This window comes from Ictidomys tridecemlineatus, chromosome 3 (assembly GCF_052094955.1).
Source record: "Ictidomys tridecemlineatus isolate mIctTri1 chromosome 3, mIctTri1.hap1, whole genome shotgun sequence".
Lineage (NCBI taxonomy): Eukaryota > Metazoa > Chordata > Mammalia > Rodentia > Sciuridae > Ictidomys > Ictidomys tridecemlineatus.
In genome coordinates this window covers 100,156,182-100,178,134 of record NC_135479.1, presented here as the reverse complement: position 1 = coordinate 100,178,134, position 21,953 = coordinate 100,156,182, and the positions used below count along the sequence as shown (strand labels likewise).

The 21,953-nt window shown below is 39.4% G+C and overlaps 1 protein-coding gene across 16 annotated transcripts in view; it reads left to right on the top strand.

The window, feature by feature from the left end:
- The window catches only part of Mbnl1 (muscleblind like splicing regulator 1), a 161,401-nt gene extending 140,452 nt beyond the window's left edge, over positions 1-20,949 (top strand). For 8 of the 16 annotated variants that reach the window (XM_078043546.1, XM_078043547.1, XM_078043535.1 and 5 more), the window contains 7 exons: positions 2,410-2,667; positions 3,826-3,879; positions 4,745-4,898; positions 12,062-12,097; positions 12,777-12,871; positions 15,835-15,909; positions 17,556-20,949. In XM_078043546.1, coding sequence (XP_077899672.1) covers positions 2,410-2,667; positions 3,826-3,879; positions 4,745-4,898; positions 12,062-12,097; positions 12,777-12,871; positions 15,835-15,891 — 654 coding nt within the window. In that variant the 3' untranslated portion in view covers positions 15,892-15,909; positions 17,556-20,949. Of the gene's footprint in view, positions 1-2,409; positions 2,668-3,825; positions 3,880-4,744; positions 4,899-5,177; positions 6,740-12,061; positions 12,098-12,776; positions 12,872-15,834; positions 15,910-17,555 lie in introns of those variants that run through there. The other 8 variants (XM_078043537.1, XM_078043536.1, XM_078043539.1 and 5 more) reach the window with 5 other exon arrangements.
- Positions 20,950-21,953: the final 1,004 nt, after the last annotated feature.

Here is a 21,953-nt window from a genome sequence, read left to right as displayed (position 1 = left end):
CTGCAAAATCATTGGCTTTGAAACCTGAAAAAAGGTTTTGATTTTAGGAAATGCTCAAAACTAATTGCTAATGATTAAGTCTGCTTAATTATTTTCTGATTTCTTCCTGTGTGCATCCCACCAAGGAGTGAAGAGTGTAAAATTGTAATGAACCAGTCCTGAACCTATAGAAATCACACACGTGAAGAACTCACACACACACACACACACTCTGGCTTTCTTGTGCACAAAGTAAGTTCAACTGAAAATTGGAGTGTGAGATCTGCTGCCGCTGGTTCCTCTCGAAACGACTGGGGAAGGTGGGAATCACCAAGAGCTCAGGACAGTGGGGAGAGATCTCTCGCACCTCATCCAGGTTCCCTGCTGGACGAGGCCTCCTTGGCATGGGTATGCATAAACAGCGAAGGAGGCTATTTTTTTTTTTTTAATGCTGTGGCATTTGCTCAGCATGAGCCTGGTATATGGGCGTCAGCTGCTGCTTCTCACTGAATTTGGTGCTCCTTCTTTTGGCTTTGGTCAGGTGCCGGGAATCTGTTCCAGGAAGCTCCACCACTGATTCTGACGCTCTGCCAGAGAGGACAGGGGGACAGTCATGCTGCAAAACAGCTTGGCCACTTTTGCTTTTTAAATCATGAACTTCCTGGTTATGCTTTTCCACCTCCTATTCAATAAAATAAATACAGTACTAAAAGTTGCTCTTTTATAACTTCCTAAGTCCTCTCTGTACTCTGAGTGGCTCTCAAGAGTGTCTGTCTGGCACAGGGTAGTAAATTATTCACTAAATTTTGAAAAATTAAATAAATTGAATGAGGTGATGAATGGAGTTGTCGTCGGGGCCGTGCCTGCTGAATACAAAGCTTCAGCCCGCTGACATCACCCGGTGGTGCAGGCTGTCATTCTGGTGGTGTTCTTAGGGTCTAGTGTGGTGCAAGCTGTGGAGTCCTCCTTTTTTTTTTTTTTTTTCCAAACATTTTTTTAAGATCTCTTTATTTTGTTTTATTTATTTTTATGTGGTACTGAGGATCGAACCCAGTGCCTCACCTGTGCAAGGTAAGGGCTCTACCACTGAGCTCCTGCCCTAGCTCCTGTGGAGTCCTTCTTCGGAAGCACTTTCCTCAGTACTAAGATATGAATGTGCTGGGGGAAGCAGCAGGTTTGAAGGCAGTCATTATTGATGAAAGTCAAAGAAAACCTTTACTTTTAAAATTGTAACAAGGTTAGTTTGTCTTTTCTTGCTTGACTCCAAAACAAAGTGCCCCATCTGCATTGCGCACTCTGTGGAAGATCTTGAAGCACAGAGCTGTTTCCTTGCAAGCCTGTGCTTCCAAAGCTTTGGCTAGTTTGAAAACAGGAGCATGTAAACAGTGCCAAGGCCTTTCTGTGATTGAGAGTGCCCCCTGGTGGTGAAAACATCAAACTGTTCCCAGTGAAGATGGCAGATGGTAATGAGTCGAATCTAGCCCATCGATAAGAAATGATCCATTTTCACCTTTTCCATGGCATCCTCGTGGAGAAATTAACAGATATAAAACAAGCAGATGATAACACAGCCAAGGATTTGTCCATATGCTTTAAGTAGCTCCCACGTGAATCTCTAGTGATCAGAAATAACTCCTAGGAACGAGGTAGTCAAAAGCCGTCAGATTTGGTTTACTTTTCACTTGGAAATAATTTCATATTTACACAAAAGTTGCAAAAACAGATCCTAAAGTTTGCACCTACCGTTCATCCCCCAAGCTAAATATTAACATCTTATATCACCATGCTATTTATAAAACCAGAAAGTCTGCATTGATGCGCTGCCCTTAACCCATCCTCAGGTCCAAATCAGGCTCCACCAGCTGTCCTATCACCGGTCCTGTCTGTGGCTCCCAGGTTGTCCCATCTCTGACAGGGTCTTGGTTTTGCTTTGTTTTATGAGCTTGACAGTTTGAAGGGCACTGGTTGGTTATTTTGTAAAATATCTGCACACAGTTTGGGGTTTCCTCATGGTGGATTTTAGGTTGTGAAGCTGTGGCCCTCTCATAGTTAGATGCCTGATGATGTCCTTGTGTCTCATGACGACGGGTGATGTTAACTTTGTTCACTTGGGTCAAGTGGTGTCTGCCAGGCTAGGTCTGTGAAGTTACTCCGTTTCCCTTGGTAATTGCTAAGAATATCAACATGATATGATGAAGTGTTGCCGAGGCTGAATCACGAATGCATTTTCTTTCTCAGGGCATTTTTCCTAAATGGGGTTGTGATTTGCAACTAAACTGGGCACCACTGAAATTTTGTTGCATTGTTTTGCAGTCACCTTTTGCCTGTCATCTATGCCTTCTGCCACCCGTTTTGACCATGAAGGCACAGTCTCTGGAAAGGTCCTCCTTGTTCATGTTGACTGAACCCCGTGCATTTAATGCCCCCCAGGTATGTCGAGAGTACCAGCGTGGCAACTGCAACCGAGGAGAGAACGATTGCCGGTTTGCCCACCCTGCCGACAGTACGATGATTGACACCAACGACAACACAGTCACCGTCTGTATGGATTACATCAAAGGGAGATGCTCTCGGGAAAAGTGCAAATACTTTCACCCTCCTGCACATCTGCAAGCCAAGATCAAGGCTGCCCAATACCAGGTCAACCAGGCTGCAGCAGCACAGGCTGCAGCAACCGCAGCTGCCATGGTGAGTGGGGCCAGCAGCCCTCCCCGTGGGCATTCGGGAGCCCGGGGAGCAACTGTATCTGACTACAGGCTGTTCATTTATTAACCTTTTCCTTTTTGAATCTTTGCTGAAGATATGTTTGTTCAGGTATCCCAGACAATACATAAAGAAGTTACCGCTCGCAGAAGTGAGGCTTGCCCCTCCGGTGGTTGAGATTGCTCCTACTCTTGGCCTGACTCTTAATGTCTGTCTTATTCTGGATGTAGGGTTTCTGAAATCCCCGCTTTGTAAAGAACCACCTGTCTCCTTTCCAATTGAACGATATTGCCGTTTCCGGTCTTATTTCTGTGTGCCGTCCAATCAGCCACTCTGCCCTTTGGTGTGTTCTTTTGCACATCAAACCTCCTTTTAGTGTATTATCTGACTGTGAACAAGAACATAATCTGGAACTATTTAGGAGAATCGCGACAACCAAATTGTTTTCAGAATTAGCTACAGGATTTGGAATAGTGCGCTATCTAGATCGGCAGAAATGATACTGTGGCATAAACATAACCATAAAGCTACAGAAGCTCGACTCTGCCATTATGCAGACAGGAGGAAGCTGTGCTCAGCAGTTAGAAGACTGCTCAGAGTAGATCCTAAACCACTCTCCAAAGGTGAATTTAATGGGACCTAATAGCTGAGTTTAATGAGTCCATTCTTTGTTCTTTGCTTAGCTGTTTTAATGTTGTCCTTTTTTTACATAAATATATGCCTTAATCTCCAAAATGCCCATAAAAATATCGCTGTGCAGTATTTTATAGCACAGTGAAATGATGGTGGGAGAGATCTTTTCTGTGTTTGTTATGGATACTTGAGCAAAAATACAGAAGGCCGACTCTCTCCTGTTCTCCTTCTTTCACTCTCTTTTTTTTTTTTCTGTTAGAGTATCTCGTTTGTAATTAACTACAAAGAGGAGTTATCCTCCCAATAACAACTCAATAGCGCCTTTATTGTGCATGCTTAGTCTTGTTATTCGTTGTATATGGCATTCCGATGATTTGTTTTTTTATTTGTTTTTTCTCACCTACCCAATGCACTGCTGCCCCCATGATGCACCTCTGCTTGCTGTTTATGTTAATGCGCTTGAACCCCACTGGCCCATTGCCATCATGTGCTCGCTGCCTGCTAATTAAGACTCAGTCGGCTGTCAAATCACTGAAGCGACCCCTCGAGGCAACCTTTGACCTGGTACTATGACCTTTCACCTTTTAGCTTGGCATGTAGCTTTATTGTAGATACAAGTTTTTGATTTTTTTATTTATTTTTTTTTACCAATTTAAAAATATATAGATTCCTTTTTCTGTTATAAAGATGTAAAGTACAATGAAAACTGAGTGTGGTTTCCTGACACAATGAGTGGAATACTGTAATCTGAGTACAGAGATGGATATCGTGCAGGGAGACGCTGAAAGCCCAGCAGCCCACATTCAGTTTAACCACATTGTAAATGTTCTAAATGAAATACCTGGAGGACTTTAGGGTGTATTTTTTGACTGTATATTTATGTACCTGTTTGGTTAGCATGGCTTTAGTGATAGAATGATCTACTTTTCAGTATTTCTAGTTGAGTATTTGAGGGAAACAGTTGCATGTTCTGGGACATCTGCATGTGTAGGCGGGAGGGGACAGCGGGGGGTCGGTGTTACTCCCTGTTGCAGTCACTCTGCACAATTAACTCTTAACATCGCTTGTCCCTGTCGACGCTCATGGAGCTCGCAGTGCAGCTTCTTCTTCCCCCAAATCAGTGGCTTCCCCCTGAAAGCCTGAAGCATTATGGGACGTGAAACCCGTAACACACCGTAACGCGTGCTGTCCTACCGGTGGGGATTGTTGTGGGCAAAAATAATGCTTCCTTTAAAGCTTTTATCTTGCTTTGGTACCTTTGATTTTTTTTTTTTTTTTTTTTTTTTTGTGTACTGGACTCCCCTGGGTAGTTAAGTGCTCTGCTGTGTGCTTGCTCAGGCTTCCTAACAAGTGTAGCCTTCCACTGATCTCTCTTTTTTCTTTTTCTCTTTTTACTGGTATTTGTTTTTTATACTCATTCACTAAACAGGGAATTCCTCAAGCTGTACTTCCCCCATTACCAAAGAGGCCTGCTCTTGAAAAAACCAACGGTGCCACCGCAGTCTTTAACACTGGCATTTTCCAGTACCAACAGGCTCTGGCCAACATGCAGTTACAGCAGCACACGGCGTTCCTCCCACCAGGTAAGGGGCCCGTGGGCCAATGCACCTGCCAACCTTGCAGCCCCAAGTTAGAGAGTTAGCCCACCCCCTCTGCCCCCCGTCCTAGATAAGGGGTACGGTAAGGTAGTCAGCAGTGAAATCTAGCTGAAGATGTTCCTTAAAAACTAAGAGCTTTAGCTTAATGAAACCTGCAGTCAGGGTCCGTGTTGTTTTATAGATTTGTATTTGTGTTATTTGGAATTGAAATATGGTTCTCTTCTCTTTTTTCTCTTCCCTCAACACTGTCATATGTCTGTCAAGCTATCTTATGATTCTTTTCGGCTGTAAGACCCCTTTGCCTTCATGATTACATAGGAGTTCATTTGAATTATGTGAAATGACTCAAATTTGATCATTTTTCAGCATTTTTGTTTTCAGAGTGGGCAATAAAAAACCAATTATGGTTCCAGAGCTCTGAAACATACTTTTCTTAGTAGCAATTAATACGTTGCTCAAAATTATTATCGCTCATACACTATCATGGAAAAAAATAGCTCTAGGTGACAATGATGTTTGCATTTATTGTTGAGGTATAGATCTGTGATTCCAGTTCACATTCCACTTTGCTCACACGTACATACTCTACAATTATTCACATGGACCAAGGGTTAAAAACATAAGCTGACAACTCATTTACACTCGGGGAACTTTGCTGCTTTTACACACTCAGGGTTTATTTCAGAAAATCCATGCTAAACTTAGTAATCTCCAAGTTAACAGCCAGGCACTCTTAATCTCAACTTTCTCTCCACTTTTTAACCTTCTTTTAAACAAAACAAAACAAAACAAAACACCATGAGTGTAGAATTTTATTTATTCAATAAAATAATTTTATTAATTAAATCAGTAACTAGGTGTTAATGTCAAAGATCTAGTCCCTTATGCCATATTATCAGTGCATTTGGTTTCTAATGCTATGAGAGAATGTGAAATTTGTTTTTAATTTGTGAATAAAAGAATATACTCACATTATTTTTTCTGGTTAGTGCAGCTTTTACATAGTGCATCTTTGAAAACTGGCTGTCCATATGTAGTAAGAGTCAGCTAACTAGAATATCATGTTCCCTGCACAATGGACAAAATGATCGTTATACTCATGAAATAACATCTATCCAGTTGCAGTTTGTCCCTGTTAAATAAAAAAGAAAACAGTTTTGGTTTATAGCATATTTGTTGCATTCTGAGGGGAAATTCATGTTTTATACCTTTGTTCCCAACATACTTTTTTGGAAACCTCCATAAATGAATCTTTTTGCTTTTTTGTTAAGTTCTCCTGTCCCTAGATTTTTGCTGTTTCCAACAAACAATCCATCAAATTTTGTATACTCAGATCGCTCAACAAAGTTTGAAGGAATTGTAGGTGACTATCATAATTTCTTTGAAGAAATTTTAAAATTTATTTTTGTCAGTTTACTTCACTGAATAAAACATTGTCATTAGAAATGACAGTTTCCCTATTTAAAATCTAAAAATAAAAACAAATTTATCTTCCTCCGTATGCTATCTAAGGGAAATGGAAATAACCCGTCTCATCAGATGAGTTTTGCGTTTGTTTCTGCAACAATATTCAGTTGACTGTACTCTTTCCTAAGTGTAGCCATTGGTCATATAATATGTATGACCCTTATTTATGACCTGAGTGTCTCCCTGACAGCTTTTAGCCTGTGGACAGAGCGAGGTAAGGTACAGATCAATGTTAGGAAAGAGTTAGGTGAGGGAAAACAGCAAACACATTCATAAGTCAGATTCAATCGTCCCTCTGTTCCTGAAAGTTAATCATTGCTAATTTAAATAAAATGTGATACAGTATCTTGAAAAATTAAGATGGATTTGCATTTTTTCATTTATGATGCATTTTGTAACAGAGATAGTCTGTTCTGGATACATGTAGTTAAAAGTTGTAATTAATATAAAACTATTTCCAGAGTCATATTAAATAACCTTTAGTTGCAACCTAGCTTTAAAGTGTTAAGGCTTCAGGTTAACCTATTTATTCATCTCGTAACCAGAAGTAGGTAACTGCCTTGTGAGTCTTTAAAAATACTATCATCATTATCTGTGTACCTGAGTGCCCAGAGAGCAGCCCTAAGATATGAGGACTTTAAAATGGACAGTGCAGCCCTACTTCTGTCAGAGCACCGTGCTGGCCCATCAGAAAGGACAGCGGAACCCAGAACCAGGAGGGCAGCAGCAGGAGTGAGGGGCACAGGAACACAGGCCAGTCTCAGGATGGTCAGTGTTCACACAGCCCTGTGGCCTGGAGGAAGGTCTACTGGCAGGTGGCACCTGTGTGCAAGGCAGATTCCCCTGTGTCTCCATTTACATCCTAGTGTATACCACAGGGAGAGGTGGGTAGCTGGGTCTGTGCCCCCTAGGGCTGGCCAGATGCACATACCCACCCAATAGTGTTGCCCTTATGTGCAGTGTTACCGGATCTAGTGATTTTCCCCCAGAGATTCTGGATGTTATTGTGTTCATATATGAAAATTTTAGAAACATTTTGACAACTAATTCAATTAAAAAAAAAAAAAAACCACCTCTGAGAACTAAAGGAAATCCTCCTACCATAGATTCATAGGTGATCTCATGTGTAATAACTGGGAGTAAATGAGGGAGTTCATTTCCCAAAATCTTAAGTTAACCTGTATGCAAATAGTCCAGAAGCAGCACAGAGCTGAGTAGACTTCTGACCGCTGTATAGCAACTGGGAAGGGTCCTCCCAAGGTGTTTTTGGGACTGGGAAGAAAAAGGAAATCATTTATTTTTTGCATCTCAGATTTTTAAAAGTCTGAAATCTGTTGAATCGAAAATAACTACAGAGATATGTAAGCGTATTTCATCCGAGTCACAGTGACACATGGTTGCTAAATCCTTAGGGCAGCTGACTGTATACAAGGAGAAGGATGCTGGCAAAACAGTCAGGGCTCAGGGCTGGGGTTATAGCTCAGTGGTGGAATGCTTGCCTAGCATGGGAGGCACTGGGTTCTATCCTTGGCACCACATAAAAACATAAAGTGATTGTGTCCATCTACAACTAAACTATTAAAAGTAAAAAAAAAAAAATCAGGGTTCAATGGCAACCCAGCCAATTGGCTAAGAAAAATTGCTAGATTCAGTGACTTTAAGAACAGACTTGTCCTTCATGGCGTCCACCCACTGCACGCACAAGTCCTCTCCTCTGTGTCCACTAGCTCTCCTTCAGTCCTTAGCTCCCCTCTTCCCTTTCCTCTCTTTAGCCTCCCCTCCCATCACCTTTCCCTCTTCCATCCATCCATCCTTCCATTCATTCAGTTAGCAGACATCTGGTCTTACGCCACGTTTTGTGTCAATATTTACCCCAGGGATTGCAAACTCAGTTCTCAGGGAGACTCTAGGATCCAGAAATGTTTAAAGAAAATCTTAGTGTGCATCCTATAGTGGAGGCACAGACACCCCAGCTAGAAGCCCACTCTCCTCTGTCCTCAGACCTAGCTGTTTCTTACTTTTGTTCCAGGGCTCTCCAATCTAGTGGTCACGCCTCACGCCGAGTCACTTGTGTTCCGTGATCTTGTTTTCCCCTCCAGCAATATCAAAAGGTTGTCTTAACACTCCAGTTTTAGCAGTGAGCAGTCTGGGACCAACAAAGGCCCAGCCAGCAGTTTGCCTACAAGTTAAATGATTTACAAGGTTTAGCTAGAACTTGAACTCAGGACAGGGGACATGGGTTAGTCTCTGTATCTGTGAGCTTATGATGAAAATATCAACACAATGACTCAGGAGAATGGAATCAACCCTTATTGATCACCTAACTCCCTGCATAATGTCTCATGCCCTCCATTTTATTTAAAGACAAATATTAAATGAAATTCACATTGAATTTTATTTTTTTTGACTTTAGGTATATACTGCTCTTTTTAGAACTTTATCACTCTTCAGGACTAAATTGATTGTTGATGCAGATTATGGGTAATCTAGGGCCTTCTTAGGATGTAGGTATGAATTTGATTTTACCCTGTAATGAGAGTATGTCAGAAATATCATTTTATTTACATTGTTTCTTTTTCTTGAATTTAAATTAAGCACAACTCTAAACTCCCAAGTTTCCTTCCTGGGAGATAAGAGGCGTTACAGGCCTCCTCCCTCTGACATCCTCCTCCCTCCTGGTCCCACCTCAGGGTGAAGCCTGTGCAGCCCATGATCTCAGCTGACTCCCCCTTCTCCATTCTCCAGCCACCAGGGCTCAGTGGTGATGCAATCATTGCAAGCCACCACAGCTCTGTAAGACAGGTCCCCGGGGCTCTGAACCTGCTTAGGTAGGAGCACCCCTGCCCTTAAGGTCCTGCTCCTGTGGGCCATTGTGAAAGCATGGGCTTCCTGCATACCTGCATAGCTGCTACCGGCCTCCGCAGGGCCTTGAGGACCTTTCCGCTGGTCCTCCATTGCCATCTCTGCCTGCCTGAAACACATCCGTCCTCTCCCTCCCCAGCACACCTCCTTCAGTCCGTGTGGGCTTTGGCTTATACACCACTACCAGAAAAAAGGGACCGAAGGCCAGGAGACTCCCTCAGGTGTTGGGGCTGCAGGGTGGGGTGGGGGGACATCGAAGACAAAAGATATCCAGCTTGTCACTTTTATTACGATCAGTAAATGTAAATATGTAAATATAATAATTTATACGTATATGATTACATATCAATAAAAGTTTATAATAAAAATAAGAAGGTGCCACTTATTTGGGATATCAGTTTTGATAAATCAGTTGTGACTTTACTCCTAAAATGATAGACATTAATTTTAGAAGATTTAAAATCACTTTTAATTCTTATAGTAAACCTAAAGAGACCTGAATTATCCGCATGGAAATTTCAACTTCCCAACCAAGCCTTATTACGATTCTTTTTCTCTCTTCTTCTACTTCTTTCCTTTCTCCTTAACATAGTTTTAAATGTGCATACATTTCATTTTAAATTAGCTTGCTCTTGTTTTTCCTGCATCTTCACACAGATCAATTAAAAATTTAATTAAAAACACTGTGTAACTAAAACAGCACATTCCACAGAAACACACCATTCTGTTGTGCAAATATCTTTGTAGGGGAAATTGGAAATTGACAAATACATTCACTTAAATTTTGCCTTGTACTGAAAACTGAGGAAAAATTTAAATTGGCTCTTTGTGCCTCTTTATTAGTAAATGAAACCATTTGAAGTAAAGTTGGATATTATGGTCATTTCACAAGTGCTTTTTGCTCATGGTAAGAGGGTCCTACAGCATTATGTCTCTGTATCTGTGAGTTTCTGCACCTGGCTAGTATTTTCATTGCTGCCTGATGTTTATTTGCCGCAAATCCCTCTCAGAACTGTGTGCACTGGTTATGATGGTAATGAGGAAGATAAGTCAAACCGAAGCTGAACTCATAAAAGCTCTAGGGCTCTAGAGAGATGGCATAAGGTAACCTCCTTTCAACATGTGTAGGCTTAATCACAGGGGCTGGAGCACCGTGGTCAGACTGCAGCATAATGGCAAACAATCAATTTAGAACCAACAGCCTGCACAGGACCTAAACTGGCTTAAGGATTCCTTAAAATACCACCTTACTCTTCAGCTTTTCTTTCCCAGTCCTCTTGCCCTACCATTAGGGGGAGATGGTTCACAAAAGCTAGACCCAGTATTCAATTTTGCTTGCTCTTCTGTCTCAAATTAACTTCTCTATAATTATTGGCTTGTTTCTGTTGTCTTTCACAAGTCTTTACTCAGTAGTAGTAGCAAATGACAGAGATAGTCCAGTGTCTTAAATAACACCTGTCAATACCACATGACTCCTCCTGAAGGGTGCCTCTCCAGACCCTCCTGAGGTTAATCACTGATCTTGTGGCCACATTCTAACTGTGAACACAGACTAATTGGCAGCTGGGACAGGGGTTCCAACTAAGTAGTCCCAGCCTCGGCTGAGTCCTCGGTGGCAGCTTTGTTTTGTAAGGCCACCTCTCACAAGACTCAATTGGCAGATTTTTTTTTTTCCTAACAAATGTTCATCCCAGATGCTGCTAGTATTTAAACAGGATGTGCCAAGATTTAGATAGAAATATAAAATCATTTGATATTTTGAAACCTAGAAGTCTAAAATAATCTCTTAGAAAGAACAGTAGATCTCCATATGGGAAAGTGCCCTGTTCTTGGTAAAAATAAATAGATTTCCAATATTTCTATGTCAGAAAGAACAGGAGCTATATGTGGAACATTTATTTTTACTTATCATGGTCAAACAATTGTGAACATTGATGCTAACACTCCGTATGTGATACGTGCATCTTCATTATTTCCCACTCAGGGATTTTATTGAAGTCTAATTAGCAATTTCTTATGTGTGAAATTTTGTAACATTGGCTACTCCAGGAATCTTGAGACTCTAAACCAGCAATGAAAACCAGCTTCTTTTCCCTACCAAGTAAACCCACTGGAGACTTAACAGTCTGTTCCTCCTTTAGTGCTTTTCCTTCATTTTAATTCCAAAGTAAGGCAATAAAGAAGTCTCACTTTCTTTTTATGTATAGTTGATTGCTTGATATCCCTCCAAATAAAATTCCTGTATGGATGCGCTCAGCCCCTTTGTGTCTGTATGGTCGGTGCTGCAGTGAACAGAGGAATAAAGCTCAGGGAATTTAAATAAATGTTTTGGTCTTGTCACATTGTTAAGTCAGTTTTTTGTGCATTGATATTCAGCATTTTTATAATAAATAATATCTCAAAATATTTAGCATGTGTTCGATCTAAAGAAAACGTTAATACATTCATGTGTCAAAGTCAGAAATAGCAAACAGCCAGATGGCTAGGAACCAGATTCAAAAAAAGCCAATTCAAATATTATTTTCAAAAGAATTGAGAAGGTTTAAATTTTTCCAAATACTTTCCTGGTAGGCGGTAATTAAGAGAAACAAAGTGTACAGGCACACAGTTAACCGGCCTTTATTCTTCACTCAAGACTAGTTCTGATTGATCACTGTGCTGTTGTATGATTTGATTGTGCTGACAGTTACATGCCACTGTCCCATAATAACAATTTTTCTTCTTTGTTCAAATGAATTTCCTAATTACACGTGTGATGGGATGTTTTAATTCTTTTCCCTTTTCAAATCCACCTTCCTGTTGCAATGCATGATGGGCAGGCTCAATATTGTGCATGACACCCGCTACAAGTGTTGGTAGGTGCCAGCTTTGTTTCTTGATTATCTTAAACCTATGGTGCACCTCACAGCCCCTCAAAATCCACTGCTAAGTTTAACTTGATCTATTGGGCAAGTCCATTCCCTTTTACTAACACCTGTCAATTAAATGCCATTTTCTATTTAATTGACATGGACTCACATCAATGTTTTCTTTACACACAACAGTTTCCTTGAATCACCTTTGGTGGATTTTGATTGGACTATGAGTTCTGGTGTGTAAAAAAAAATCTATTTCATAAAAGTAATAAACTGTATATTTTTGTAATAGTAAATAATAAAAATAGACTTTTACTCAAACGTATAACTGAATATATGAAGTAAATACCTGTATTTTGACTTAGATTTTGAATGTCTGTTGAACACTATATAAAATTCTTGTTTTTGACTTAGCAAATTAAGCCTGTTTGTGTCAATTTTCTTGATTTGATGGTAACAAGCTTTTTTTCCCCTTTTTTTTCTCTTCCATCCCCCTCCCCTTCTCTCCTTGGAATGTTGTCCTGCTTTGCGCTGTGCATGTCACTCGCTGGTGATGATGTCCTGTCACATGGCTTCTTGCTCTGATAAATACCATGCCCCATGACCTCTCCGTGTTGCCATGGTTTCCATATCGCTACACTCTTCTGTATGTTTGCTTATATGATTTTCCCTCCGAAAGTTCCCATGGTGCACGGTGCTACGCCAGCCACTGTGTCCGCAGCAACAACATCTGCCACAAGTGTTCCCTTCGCTGCAACAGCCACAGCCAACCAGGTTTGCTAATTTACAGCTTTGTTTCTTAAAAACCAACTCGGATAGGGCTCCATCCTGCAGCCTTGGCGCACGCGGACCTCCGGCTGAGCTCCGTGGGTGCTGTGTGCGCGAGGGCTGTGGAGGGTGCTTTGAGAAGCATGGGGTTTCAGAGATACCTCTTGTTGGCCTACACATTCTCTCTACGATGAGCAGCAGAATGCTTTTATGCCATTTATAAGTGCTCCAAAGTTGTCGCAGCTCCGTTTCTGAAGCTACTAAAATGGTATTTACACAAGCAATTCTCATTTGGTCTCAGCTGATTGTGCAGGCATTTTGACCAATCAAAAATGAAGACAGTTTTAAGATTTGGGTTTTTTTGGTTTTTTTTGAAAAACATTTGGTATGTTCAGTCCTCAGTTCTTAACTAAATTCTTACAAAAAGGAAGGTCCTTAAATGTATTGCATATGCCACAAATGACCACTCTTGTAAATAGTTTGATATAAAATTATTATAATTTGATTTGTTTGACAAGCACATTGCATAGTCAAAATTAGTTAAGTTTAATTACAGCTTCTCTAAGCTTTGATTCTCTTATGTTAAGCAAAAAGAAAAAAAGCTAAGTGCTGTTATTTCTATAATTACCCTGCATAAATGCTGGTGATATATGAAGGATAAAAGAAATCAAGTAGGGTAAATTGACAGACATTCTATGTTCCATACAAGTTTGTAGGGCAGCAGTTATGCAAGATACTTTTATGTGAAAGAAATCTATTTAAGAAATTTAAGTGTTATGGTGTACAAGGTTGACTATTTAAAATTATTTAAAACATTTGAAATTCAAAACCTGCCACTGATTCCACCAGTGTTTCCTAAGCCCATTTATAAACATGTTCTAGAAAATACTGGTTGAGTTAAAGTCATGTTTATATAAAGTAAGTCTGGGCTTTGAATATTTAGAATGTTTCGACTGAAAGGGTTCAGTGGCATTGGTACTATACGAAAACAGCTAAACCCAATTTCAGATAACCCACCGACTAAGGTTAAACCAAATGAGTCTCAAACGTGCCAGTGTCAGGTGAGATTCCACATGTCGCCCCTTTGGAAGAGAGACCAATTAAGAGTCATCTGAACTTGTGGTTACTCTCTGAGGAATGGCCACCCCTATTTCTACAATACGTCATATAAAATTGATGAACTTTCAGCTGTTAGTATGACCATTAAAAACTTTCGAAAGCATAATGCCAAAATGGACTTATTTTAAAGTTTCAGACAAGCTTTAAGCATTTCTTGGCAAAGAATCATCAGTTTTTCAGAAGCTTGTCAAAATAGCCCTGGATTTACGCTAACACATCAGACTCATTTACAAGAATGCTGGGTGGTGCAGATGTGGCATGTTAGTGAGCAGCATTTGGTCGAGATATCTTAATGGATTCAGTGCCATCCACTGTGGCCCAGATCTTTGGTGCCGACCTCTCGCGTGAGTCCCACGCATGACTGTAGAATTGCTGGTGTAAGCAGAACTATAGCAAAGCCAATTTCAACATGCCCTTGGCCACCTGGGTTGTAGGGGACACTTTACTTTTTGCATTGTGCTGTGACCATTTCATGCATAATCTTGGGTCTTCATACTATTTTACAACCAAACAAAAGAAAAGGGAATGGATATATATATACACACATATATTATATCTACATATACATACATATGTATATGCCTACAGTACATTAGCAATGCTGGGAATAGCTGATGCCACAAACTGCAGCCTGCATGCATGCAGAGGTTTCTAGCTGGCCCTTCATCTGCATCGATTGGTGTTGAAGGTCCTTGGTATGTTTCGACAGCCCCATCCTTGATGCTTCTACACTGTTGGGTGCAGCATCCTGTCCTGCAGCAGCAGGAAAAATGGTATGAGAAGCTTCATTATGCTTGGAGCACATTTTCGTGCCATTTGCCAGTGCAGTAAAATTGTGTAAAAATGTCAGCTAAGAAATGGAAATAAAATAGGGACCTATTAATACGCACTCCAGACTGTGGGTTGTAGTGTGGTGAATCAGCCTAGGATGTCTAAATCGAAACAACAAAAAAATGCCTTCACGTATGTGATTTCATTATTCTCCCATCCACCTTGCTGAAATGGGACATTTCATTTTATAGATTAGAGAAATTAGTTGCTTAGAGAAATTAGTTGCTTTGCACGAGGTCACACGGCCAGGAGACTGACTTTGAGTGTCAGAACCCAAGCTCCCAGCCTCTGACAGCCTTAGTCTGTTGGGCTGCCTCTCCCAGGCTCGGAGCCTTGAATTTGGGTTTGGAGGAAAATCAAGTCGCAAATTCAAAGTTCTTGGCTTTGGGGATTATTGAAATAAGTAACCCCTGTATTGGTTTCTTATTGTATTTCTCTGACGTTCTCTAATTCTCTTGCCTGTTTAAAATACAGTAAGATGTGCAATCAAGATTCAAAGATGGCTCTAAGGCAAACCTACGCTCCTAGTTCTTTTGAAATACTCCTTTATAATTCTTACCTGGTATTGTTAATTTGGGGGGGGAACTAAATGCCCTAATTCAAATGAAAATGTTAGAAATTTGGTTGCACAAAAATAGGCAAGTCATCTCCTCTCTGATTTCTATATTATTATTCAATAACCGAAACCGCAGGGGTGTGTGTGTGTGTGTGTAGGCCAACAAAAAGGGCTTCTTTCAATTACTGCTCTGCATGAATTTTTGGTAGTTTTACTTCTCTTACTTCCTAAAAACTGGTAACATCTATAGAATAGTATTTAACACAAAAATTAAAAAAACAAACTGAGTCGCTACTCTGGCATTGAAGTTGACATTAACGTACTGTTATGTTGATCAGATGAGGACTGTCACCTCGCAGCTGAATCTCACTGTTCTTTAAAAATTTAATAATAAGATGTCTTCATCTCTTGGTTGTTGGCTTGCTTGCATGGATCATTCATTAAATAATCTTTTATTTGCTAGATACCCATAATATCTGCCGAACATCTGACTAGCCACAAGTACGTTACCCAGATGTAGAATTGTCACCATTGAACAGTAAGTGCATTATCTGATGTACAGTCACATATTCATGGTGGGTTTTTAAGTTGGCAGTTTTGTAGTGCACTTAAAATTGTATAAAACTTAGAGAAAATATGAATATAGAGCTCCTATTTTTATCTTAAGTAGTTTATGAAGAATTTTATCATACAAATTTATAATCAAAATGTCAGTATCACTTAAACATACAAAATACTGAAGGATAATCATTTTCTTATTTCATATTGGAAGTAAGCACAAGCATGAAAGAAAAAAAATGTGTCTTAAAAGTAATTAGAAGGTGTGGGCTAACTATGGCGAACTTTTCTTTAAAAGCCCAGAGAGCAGGTATCTGGGTCGGCTTGGTCCCATAGTTCTGTTGTGGCTGTTGACTCTGCCCTACTGGAGCAGGGAACTTGGATGTGGCCATGTTCCAAGACAAGTTGGATTTTTTTTTTTTTTTTTTTTTTTACAGGCTAGATAGTAGGCTGGATTTGGCCCACAGCAGAGATCGTTATTAATTATGTTTTTCCTATTACCTGGCTAAATCCTAGATGAGAATAGGTGCCCAGGTGTGAACAGCCAGAGCCTTCACAGTGGAAGCCTTGGGGGACCGTGTGGTTCTGAGCATGTGGCCTTTGCTCGAAAATGGTCTGAAAGTCTTGTGTTTTGCCTTCAGAAACATTCTCTTACATACTTGCCAAGGCACCTGGTGTTCATTCTTAGAGGATATTTTATTTAGAGTGCGGACATTCCAGTTACAACTTATGCCCAGAAGCATGATAGGTACTTATTTTTACATTTAGAAGAAGCCACAACATAAAACTGACCCAGGTGAAAGAGATGGATGATGGTTCTTTGTTGCTTCCTTTCCTTCATTTACTTGGTCATTAACACGTTTATGAGTGAGGTTTTGGTGCTACTTTGTGAGTCACCATGGCCTGGAGGAAAGGCTGTGAGTCACCTCTGTGTGAGGGAGATTTGGAGACTTCTCCCTGAGCAGAGAAGAAAGAGCAGCTCTCTCCAGCAGAGTCAGGAAACAAACGAATCTGGACACTGAAGCAGTGGACATAGAGAAGGGAGGGCGGGGAGCCCCTGCCAGTGACCACCCATAGCAAGAGCCAGTGGCGGAGGAAGTGTGGCAGTCCCTCCTTGGCCACAAGGACAGAAAGGCGAGGCTCTTTCCCGCAGCACTCCTGGAGCTGGACTGTGCTCACCAGCACATGAGTGGAGTTGTGTGGCTGGCTTCCTTGATTCTCATAAAGCAGTTCGGATAAGAAGGCTCAGGGTCCTGAACCATAGTCACATTTTTAAAATAAGCACATTATTTTGTAGTGTGTAGGCTTAGAAGAAGAGTTCTGCTGTTTCTGTGTTTTTTTTTTTTTTGAAAAAAATCTGTCCTTTATACTTTTAGTTTAGTGATGGGAAATTTTAGAATAAAGTCTTAGTTTTTTTTAACTGTCCATCTCATTTCATTCCCGTGGAGATAAAAGACACATTATCCATTTGCACTGGTGAAGTTTTTGTTTTCACCTGAAGATTTAATGACATACATGTGAACAGAGTGTTTAATCAAGACATGAAATTTTCATGTTAAGTATGTGTTGGAAACTGCTTGCAGTGATGATCTGTTTTAACCAAGGTTATCTCTTTTTTCCTTGTAGATCATACTAAAGAGGAAAAGACAGTGTGCTTGGTTAGAGTAAAGGATGAGGTCATTAGCCATATTGTATATACCGTCAAGCGCCACACACAAACCCCTCAGCCACAAGACATCCACATATTGCATGTTACCAGAAGAAAAGACACCACGGAGATCCACCGCACACTGCTGCCTATACACTTTGTACATTTAATTGATATTTGTGCTGAGGTGATATTCCTGTCTAAAAGAACAACATTGTCTTTCTTTTCTAGCACAGAGTTATGCATTAAAATATGCATACATAATTAGTTTCCTATATATTCATGCCATCTTGAAAAGACAGACTATGGTGTAACCATGATTCTATTATGTATTGGTACGTCTGTAGACCAAGATATAATTTTTTAAAAAAAATAAGTTTATTTCTTTCAAGGTTTACAAATAACAAAGGTGCACCTTGTATTTAAAATTGCCATTATAGATGAGAGCGTGCATGCACAGTCATTTTTGTTTAAGAGTAATATTTTTAATGTAATAGATTGTAAGGCGTGGTGAGGGAGGGATCTGACAGAGATGAATGTGCCAAGAAAAACCACAACTGTGTATATTTTAAAGCACATCATGGCTTTAAGTACCATGTTGTTAAGGATTCTCATGAAGTGCCATAGACTGTACATCAAATTAGAGTATTATTTCTTCAGTGTTATTGTTTTCAGAGCCACGTTTTGTTGCTTATTTGCTAGTACTAATCAATCAAAGGGCACCATTCTTTTTTTTGTTTTGTTTTGTTTTTTTGGAAACCAAAGCTGTCTCAGAAATGGCCAATTTAACTACAGTAACAATAGACAGCACAACACAAACTCAATACAGATAAACTCACACATACTGGAGATATATATATAATAGATATATATAAAATTATTTTAATGCATTGTAGTGTAATATTTATGCATACTATACTGTATAACATTTTATTCAAAAGGGATATGCCATTTCTGAGACACGATAACAAAAAAAATGTTTGAGGAAATTCTTTTGCTTCTATTTATAGCCTCTGTCAAAAGTCAAAAAGACTATAAATGCTTTGCAAAAATGGTTTCACGTTTGCTTCAATGCTTCATCACAGTCACATTGAAAATAGTGACTCTAAACAAAGAAGAAAGCAGCACTGTCATCAGATGCATGATAAACCAAAATATGAAAATGGGAAATGTTTAATTAACCTAGTAATTGGGTGGGTTAAGTACATGGGTGAATTTTATATGTGATTTGTTTTGTTCAGATTAACTGCTTATAGCCTTAGAAAGCCTTTTACAAAATTAAAAAAAAAATAGATGTGCATTCAGTTTTTAAGAATGGATTCATCCAAAGGAATTCCTTTTTTGTGGTTTGGGTGTTGCAGCTAGTAAAAGGGTATTTTTGCTCTGTTCAGCAGTTCTATCAATTGCTGAAGTAGGGCCAGGTCACTGGTAGTTCTAGTGTGGAATGGGAGAAGCGAAAGTTCAGTTGTAGAACTTTCCATACTTCCAAGTTTACTGCAAGTTTTTATGCTTGAGAGAGATGCTTTCTAATATAAGACTGATGTGTTGATTTTACTGATTGTACTGTACATCTATTAAAGCCTTAGATTATTACATTACGGGTTGGAACCCATACCAATGTAATTTCAATCGTGTTAAGAGAGTAATGGTGACTTCACATGTTATTGTAGTTAGTGACATTATAGAATATTACTTATTTTTCTTGTTAAAATGTAGTTTTTCATTTCCTACATTTATTAGATTTTCATTTTCTATTAACAATTGAATACCATTTCAGTTTATAGACTATTGTTTTATTAGATTTTACCAATGAATTTTTCAAAATACAAAAAAATTAAAGTAGTTTTTCCTTCATAACATACTCAGTTTTGAATTACATGTAGTGTCATATGAATATTCGTATTATTGTTAACTAAATGATTTATATTTTACTGATTTAATATTACAGTGTAAGAATGTCAGTCATTGTTAGTTCTTGTCTAGTTTTCATTAAAAGAACAAAGATCTTTTATATGGATATCTTATAAATATATAATCATTGCTAAGTAAGAAGTTAAGTTGTTGCTATCGCAACAATCCTGGCAGACAATTGAGTAATATTTTGATGATTTATTTTGTTTGTAATTAGTTATTATAAGAAGATCTAGATCCTAGATATTAGAATAAAATTTATTTTCTACTGTATCCATTTCAAATGTTAAAGTATTGTTTAATATTTTTGAAATCCCTGAATATCAGGCCTTGTTATAAATAAGCTGCATAATCAATAAATAGAACAAGGGACTTTTTGTTGATAATCCAAATACTCAAAGTTTACGTAATAAGAATTATAGCGTGTGTGCAAACTCTTGAGGGTTGATTATGCTGCAATGGAGCATGTTGGGATGTCTAGAGAGAAGGTTGACTTTTTGCACTTCTGTATATAGTCAAAAGAGAGAAACCTGTATAATAGTAAGATCTTATTTTGAATAAAAACGTCTATAATTACAAGGAGTTTTGTTAAGGCTGATCAATGACAGACTGAGCAGAATTGCTTGCAAAAGTGGCTCAGAGTTAGCGCTCCACACCCCTTCACACGTGTTGCTTTGCTTTTTGTGGACAGCTTGTAGTTTGCCAGGATCTTTTCAGCTGGGAAGATATGCCATCCTTCCAAGATCTCATGACTGACGAAAACTCCATTGGGCCAGATCTGCCTGAAGATCATTACCAAAAAATAGCAGGTACTTCGACCATCATGGTGAAATCATGGATCAGATATTCCGTACATTTTTCAAAACTACTGCATGTTTAAAACTTCAACAGACAAAACAAAAGAAGGAACTATTCTAAGGACATAAATTGTTCAGATCAGTTTCTGCCAATTTCAGTGGTTTATTGTTCACAAAAAAGAAATCTTCAAAATGAGTATCGACTTTCACAAAATCTAAACCATGAACAGGCAAACCAAACAGCACACCGTAGCTCTAGTTGTTATGTGATTGTTTTTAATTGCTGTAGGATCCTGTTCTTTCAGCAGGTGAAAAAATAAAACACAGTTCAAATTTCACGGTTTTCATTTTCAACTCAGAAGCACTCAAAAAAAGCCAAATGTAATGATGGGCACTTGTTCATGAATCGAAGCCCCCGCCCCTGCGCGGGTCGCAATGTTGCACTTATGGCAACCGCCACTTTCATCTGCTGAAAGGACACATGTGCTTGGTTTTACTATTATGTAATCACAACTTACTTTCTGCTTGTAGTTGCTTAAAATTATGTATTTTGTCTTGGGCTGCAATTTGTTTTATGCTTATTTTATTATTACTGCAGTAGTTGACTTTGCTGTATGGAAAAATAAAGTGAAATTGCCCTAATAAAACTTCTCTTTCTTAAGTATCTTTGTGTATCTGAGATTGAGTGACAAGTTATTTCTGGGCATTTCATATGCTCACGCGTATACCTCCTTATCAACACGTGGGTGTGTAAGTTCATTATCTTTTCTTATTCTTTTGAGAATTGAACCCCAGGATGCTTGACCAGTGAGCCACATCCCCAGCCCTTTTTTAAATTTTTTTTTTTAAATTTTGAGACAGAGTCTCACTGAGTTGCTGGGGGCCTTGCTAAGTTGCTGAGGCTGGCTTTGATCTGACGATCCTCCCACTTGAGCCTCCCAAGCCACTGGGATTATAGGCACATGCTGCTGTGCCTGGCCATTATCTGGCTTTAGAGGATTTCAAGGAAGGCATTTACTTCTTTCTCACTAATAATTTTTTAACTGATTTAGGTAAACAGATTTATTTTATTTTTCCCACTTTTTTTGGTGCATTATAACTGTCCATAATGTTGGGTCCAGTGTTACATATTCATATGTGCACACAATACACATTCAGCCAATTCCATTTCCCCCTTGATACTGAGAATCTGAATCAGGATGTGTTGCCATCCTGTGCCAGGGTGTTTTCTGAAAACAATCTTGCCCTCTTCTGCACTGATGCTTTAAGTGCTGATGGCAGAGAAGAAAATTGTAAAGGAAAAGGGCTTTATCAGTTCCAGATCTCTATCTTTCTATCAAGTAATGCTGTTTGCCTGACTGGTCCACTGACCATGTCACAGCCCCATCTCTCTGCCACAGCAAGGGGTGATGGAGGATTGAGAAAAGATAAACAGCAAAGAGAGAGCTGGGGCCAGGTGGGACGCTGACCTCTGATGGAGGATCAGTGACCCAGATAGCTCTCGATTATTACATAGGTTTCATCAAAAAGTTATTTGTGGGAAAGATGCAGCAAAGCAGGCAATCTGAAGGACTTGGGACTGACAAGACATTAGGGTTATCTTGTTATGCTCAGAATTCTCCACCTACAGGAGTTGGTGCCTGAGCTCAAGGTCCCGACTACTACAGC